The sequence below is a fragment of the Prionailurus bengalensis genome, chromosome E4 (genome assembly GCF_016509475.1).
Source record: "Prionailurus bengalensis isolate Pbe53 chromosome E4, Fcat_Pben_1.1_paternal_pri, whole genome shotgun sequence".
In the NCBI taxonomy this organism is placed as follows: domain Eukaryota; kingdom Metazoa; phylum Chordata; class Mammalia; order Carnivora; family Felidae; genus Prionailurus; species Prionailurus bengalensis.
The window spans coordinates 68,904,927-68,910,926 of record NC_057360.1 but is presented as its reverse complement, the minus strand read 5'-3'; the positions used below and the strand labels follow the sequence as shown (position 1 = coordinate 68,910,926).

At 53.2% G+C, this 6,000-nt stretch overlaps 1 protein-coding gene across 3 annotated transcripts in view; it reads right to left on the bottom strand.

The window, feature by feature from the left end:
• Positions 1 to 450: 450 nt before the first annotated feature.
• The window catches only part of GATAD2B (GATA zinc finger domain containing 2B), an 88,056-nt gene continuing 82,506 nt past the window's right edge, over positions 451 to 6,000 (bottom strand). For all 3 annotated transcript variants that reach the window (XM_043567793.1, XM_043567794.1, XM_043567792.1), the window contains exons 9-11: positions 5,606 to 5,716; positions 5,343 to 5,460; positions 451 to 4,681 (exon numbers count right to left, since the gene is read on the bottom strand). In XM_043567793.1, coding sequence (XP_043423728.1) covers positions 4,548 to 4,681; positions 5,343 to 5,460; positions 5,606 to 5,716 — 363 coding nt within the window. In that variant the 3' untranslated portion in view covers positions 451 to 4,547. The remainder of the gene's footprint in view (positions 4,682 to 5,342; positions 5,461 to 5,605; positions 5,717 to 6,000) is intronic.

The following is a 6,000-nucleotide window of genomic DNA, read 5'->3' as shown; positions in this document are numbered from 1 at the left end:
ACTTAGGTGCCCTCCCTGCATCTGCGGCCCCACCACACTCCCCACCTCCAGCTGTGGTCTTGCAGGTGAGGAAAGAAGCATGAAACGGAATCTTACACTTCGTGGCCAGGTGATCTCCCCTGTCGCTTCACAGACAAGAAAACAGAGACCCAGAAAATGAACTCTCCCGAAGGGCACATAGCAAGTTAGTGGGAAAGCCTGGGGCAGGACCCCAGGTCACTGCCACCCCACCCTGTGTGCTGTGGCTCTCCACTCTCGACAGCACGGACCGGGAACCCCAGCTTTCAGTGGCCCAGCCTCACCCCCCTGACGAAGCCTAAAAGCACGTGTAGATGCACGTGATACATGAGGCTTTCTTGGGGTGACTTTGCTGAGACCCTATCACCCCTGGTCATCTACGCTCAAGGTGGGGTGGGGGAAATCCCTTGCATAAGAAAGCTTGACACTGAATTTTGTTATATAGGTATATTGTATATATGCTGATGCAGTCAGAGGAAAAAAACAGTGCAAATACAATTACAATTCATAAGAATACTTGGTTTCAATGCCCCCGGGAGCTGCCCCGCTCCCCGGCTGCCCCCCAGCCCCCAGCACCTCCCCGCAGTATCCGCCGAATGCTGGGGGCGGGGGGGGGGGCGGGCGGCTTAGGGTCGGGGGTGGGCTCTGCCAAGGCAGTGCTGGTGACCCGGAGGGGCTACTCCAGGGCGGGGGGGCAAGGCACAAATCGGGGTGGGTGGTGGGGGGGGTGGCGTCTCTCGGGAGGGATGGGGTGGGGGCAGCTGCCAGTCTCCGAGTGCTGGGCCCGGCCCACTCCCCCGCCCCGGCCTCCACAGCCCTGCCTCCCTACCCCCGCCCCTTCCCCAGAAACCCTTTTGCACACGGATCATACACAAACGGGCACATTACAAAACGACGTAACACAGTTTCACAATATCCATGGCGAGGGCTTTTTTTTCTCTTTTTCAGTTTTTTTTTTTTTTTCTACACAATGTACAATTCCTTTTAAATGGATCAAGAAATAGCTTATATACACGAATGAGTCCTTGTTATAACATCTCGGCAGCAAGTATCATAAGCTAATGAAAGTCTTGTTGGAGGGCAGGGGAGCCTAGGGCTGGGTGGGTGGGGTGTGGAGAGAAGGGTTATGCCTTCTGCAGGGGTCTGGGGCAAGGAGTGGTTGGGGAAAGGAACGAAAGTAAAATACCAAGAAGCATCTTTACAAAGCAGTTCTATAGCTAATTCCTTTTAAAGGGGGAAAGGAAAGGTAACCAAAGCAGGAAAACATTTATCTTTGTGTCTTAAAAAAAATTGTCTACCATACATACATCCAAAAATGTGGAAAAAATACTTATTCCAGGGATGGAGAAAGTCCAGATGCTGTGGTCAAATGACAAAAATAGCAAATAAAAATTAAAAAAAAAAAAAATCTACAAATGAGGAGGACCCCTGTCCCTCAGCCTTACACCCCCCCCCCCCCCCCCCCCCGCTCATCTACCCGTTTCAGGCGTCTAGGGAGGAAGCCACCGGCCACAAGCGACTACTTTCAGAGCCTCTGGATGCGGGGGGGGGGGGGGGGGTAGGGGGTGGGGGGGGAGCCAGGCAGAGCCAGCGGGGGCCCTCGCTCTAGCCATCCCCCTGAGCTTCAGAGCACTGGGGTGGAGGACCACTCTGAACAGGGGGTCGCCTTTCTTCCTATCTTTAGGCACGAGGGTTAGTGTGTACGGGCTCAGCCTGGGGATGGACAGCGACAAGAGACTGGGAGGGACACAAGGTGATCAGTGATGAAAAACTCAAGAAGTAAGGAAGACAGGACAGGGCGGGAGCAAGAGGAGGTGAAAGGCTGGTACTTCACCATGATTAAGGAAAACTCACCCCCATCGCTAATCCCAGGGAAGGGTATGGAAATGGGGAGAAGTGAGAAATCAAACACCAGCGATTGAGCAAAGGGTCACGGAGCTAAACTAGTCATTGAGCAGCCTCTATGTGACTGAGCCTGAGGGGAGAAACTGGGAAGGCTCCCGCTCTGCCCACCCCCAGCCCACCCCCACCATCCCCCCCCACCGCCTCAGCACCCCGCCAGGCACTAGGCTGGGCCGTTCCCCATGGCTCCCAGCTCCCCCCCTCGTCTACACTTCCTACTTCCAAACCCCATCACAGGTGGCCTGGCTCCCAGGGAGGAGACTCAGCTCAGGGCAGGGATGGCCCCCAACCAGACGGTATTGCACATTCTCTGTTCCTTACTTTTAATCTCAACTGACAAACTTGGGCACCTGGTACCTCCGAGCTGGGGGAGGGGAGACATGACAGAAATGGCACTTTGTCATGGCAGGTGGGGCGGAAGAGGCTAGACAGACATGCCACAAGGCAAGGTGATTTGCAGGGAAAATTTAAAAAAACAACAAAAAACAAAAAGAAAAAAAATAATAAAAAAGCTTCCAATTTCGTGGAAGAGAGAAAAGCAAAACCAAACGATTTATCCAGTGCTTTCAAAGCACAGAGGGCAAAGATGTAAGAATATATCTTTTTATATATATATGTATATATATATATATAATTTTAAAATAACCCCAGACCCAGTTTCATAATCCCCCCTCTCCCCCACTTACAGTCAGGGGCACCACAGGCCCCAGAAAAATACTCCAAACAGCCCATCACTATCTGTTACTAGCATCTAGCTTCAGATCACTTCACCACTGGGGGAGCCCAGACACAGGCTGTATCTCTGCTCCTTTATTAAGTGCTCAATGAATTTGGGGGAAGGGAGGAAAGAAAAAACCCAGGAAGGCCCGTAGGGCCAGTAGAGTAACCCACAGTGGCTCTGGGGTATGGGGAGGGGGGGACTGAGCCTGATTCCAGCTCCTTCTCCCCACTGACCCACAAACTTTATGGGCAAGATGTGCAGTTTGTGTGTGTGTTAATTTTAAAAGTGCCTTCTTACTTTAAAAACATTATTTAATTTTTTAAAATAAAAGTGGGGGAACTTTCCCAGGTGGCTTTCAAGGGCAAAATTCTAAACTCCTCTTCACACGTCTCTGCTCAGTGTATCCCTTTTCTGTACTCTGGCAGCTTCTAGAGCTGGAGAGGCAGGTGAGTGTTACGGGAGAGCAGAAACCCCTGCCTTTTAGGGGCTTCCTTTACCTCAGAGACAGCCTGGTCCCCCTCTTACTTCCCCCACGGTGTGGGCAGATGGGGTGCTAACCTCTCTTATCCCCAGAACAGCAACATTGCACAATTCAGTTCATTCCCTACATTAGTAGCGCTCAAGAAAAAGCTGAAAACAACAAAAAAGGAAAATTAATAGATTTCTGGAGATGGGTTGGGGAGGGGGACGCCACAACTACTTTTGCAGCCGAGACCCAGAGCTGGCTTTGACCAGAGTTGTGTGGCTCTGAGCACTGGGTTCTGCACTCAGGACAGCAGACCAGGGCAGGACTCCAAGCTGGTGAGGCATCCCCGTTCCCTCCTCCTGGCTGGAGGGTGGGACAGACAGATGGGGTCTCACCTGCTGGGAGAGAAAGCCCTTCTCTCTTCCCTTCTCTGTCTCACTCAGTATGTCCCGCCCAGCTCCCAGGACACCGGCTAACTCAGGCTGGGAACAGCTACGCCTCCCGGATTATAGACGGGACTTGGGGACTGAGTTTACCAGGAGCAGATCAGGATTAAAAAGGGGGGGGGGGATTTTACAAAGAAAGTAAGGTGAAATAATTTTGGGCTAGTTGACCTGGAATAGACCTCTATCTCCACTGGGACCAGGAGAGCATCCAGGAGGCCAACACCAGCCTCCGTCCTCCTTGGCTCAGCACTATTACTTGTCCCCATGTCCCTCTCCCGTTTCTCTGTGGGTCAATTCCGTGGTGGTTACATTTTAAAGCTTCTCCCTCCAGGCTCATTCCCCTCATTCTTAGAGCCCAACTTAAGTACAAAACACCACCTCCCAGACTGTCCAGCCCAGAGACACCAAGGGCTGATGTCCTCCCTATCTGATGCCATCACCTTGCCCCATCCCCAGGTTAAGTGCATTAAAAACTTCTGCCCCCAACGTTGCCAGTCGTATCTGCTTGGGGACCCCCTGCAATGCTCCCGTCATTTATCTGAATGTCATCTGTGTTTACAAAAAAGAAAAAAAAAAGAAGGGAAAAAGAAAAATATTGAGAAAATAAAAAGGTTTAACCGTCCACTGAACAAAGGGGAGGACACACAACATCATTAAAAATGATAACAATTAGAGCATAAAAACTTTAGAAACACACGTCAGAGGGCTTAGATTTCTCTCTCCCCAGGACCTCACTCTGACCTCATCCGAGGTGAAGAGCACCTCACTGTGAAAGAAAACCGGAGAGAAGACAAGAGCGGCAGAATCGCAGCAGTGAGAGAGGGGTGGCGGGCAGGGCAGGCGCGTTTTCCTGTTGATTTCTAGGTTTGTCTTCTGTTTTCTGTTTTCCGTGTATGGTAGGCACCAGTACAGGCACTGCATGCGACGGAAGTTGGGGGCAATGGGAGAGGAGGGGTAAAGGGTTCAAGGCTGGGGCAGTGCACGTGGACAGGCGTTATTTCTGCCCGCTGATGGACTGCGCTATAGACCGGGGAGGGATCATGTCTAAAAGGTACTCCCGCTGTCTGTCTGCCAAACTGGGAGCTTTGTGTCCTCCGATGCCGGTGTTCAAGTATGCAATGTTGACACCTGGACCCAGGAGACAAAAGCGGGAGTGGGGGGGAGGGGTGGAGGGGCAGGCGTTAGAAGAGGAAGCAGCATCTTCTTGGCTGCACGACCCGGTGACCGTCCCAGGTATGACCTGGGAGGACTCGGGGGCGTGGACTTGGAGGTGGGGCGGGGGCACCAGAGGTTGTGTGCATCTGTCCAGACTTAGGTAAGTGTTATGTCAGCAGCCAACTGCCCCTCTGCACCCCACGTTTAGGGAAAGGGGTCCTCTCGAAACTTCAGTCCTACCAGGAACAGAACAAACACGGTCTTGATGGGATGGGAGAGTCAGAGAAACAGAGGAGAGTAATGAAGACACAGGGATGCACTCGTGGACTACGCTTTGGATTTCTGTGAAGCAGCAGCCCTCCACCATTCAAACAGGGTGGGGACAGCTGACCCTGCTCTTGTCGTCGAGGTCAGTGACCACACACCCACCAACGGGGCCACCAGACAGTGAACAGACAAGGGCAGGGACTGTGCTGTTTTCACCACCAGAACCCTATTGCGCTGTGCTCTGCATGGACCATGAAGTTAGCAAACATGCTAAAAAACCAGAGTGAAGGGAGAAAGGCCTAAAGAAAGCGCAGAAGCGGAAGAGCGGCCTGCTAGCCTGAAGGCCCCTCCCATCACTGCTTCTTACCTGGCATCCCAAGGAGGCCACCGGGCACAGACAGCTGGGGCGCCTGCGCGAAGTTGGAGAGCATGGAACGGGCAGATGTGGGTATGCCGCGCTGGAGGCCGCTCTGGGGCTGTGGAGCCTGTGACAGGGAGCAGACAGTGGGTCACTAGGTGGCCGCGCTGGAAGGGGTGGGGTGGGGGGGTAGGGGTCCGGGAAGAAGGACTTCCCAGCAAAGGCGGACACGCTGGGATCCACGGCTGGCAAACCACCCCAGACGGCCTCACCTGCCGAAGCGTATGATGTCTCATGATGGTCTCTTGTTTACTGACACTGGACACGGCCGGAGCCGCAGTGGGGGAAAGGGCTGCCTGCTGCTGTAGTCGCTGTTCGATTTCCTGTCGGGAGTCAGCAGGTCAACTTGGCAGGACAGCACCCAATTTCCTACCCAGGAAACCTAGGGCTCCTCCTATTTCTACTGCTGCCGACACGACAAGTAGGAGGGATATGGAGAAGGCAAGTTGGGGCTCTGGGCACAAGGAGCTAGCCCTGCTGTGCTGATTAAGGGGTCCGTCTGTCCAGGAAAAGCCGGCGCTCAGATGCTGGCAGGAGACGCCTGGGTGGTGGCAACCAGCTGACGGACGTGACGGTGAGCAGTTTACGGAGGTTTTATTTTTGACTC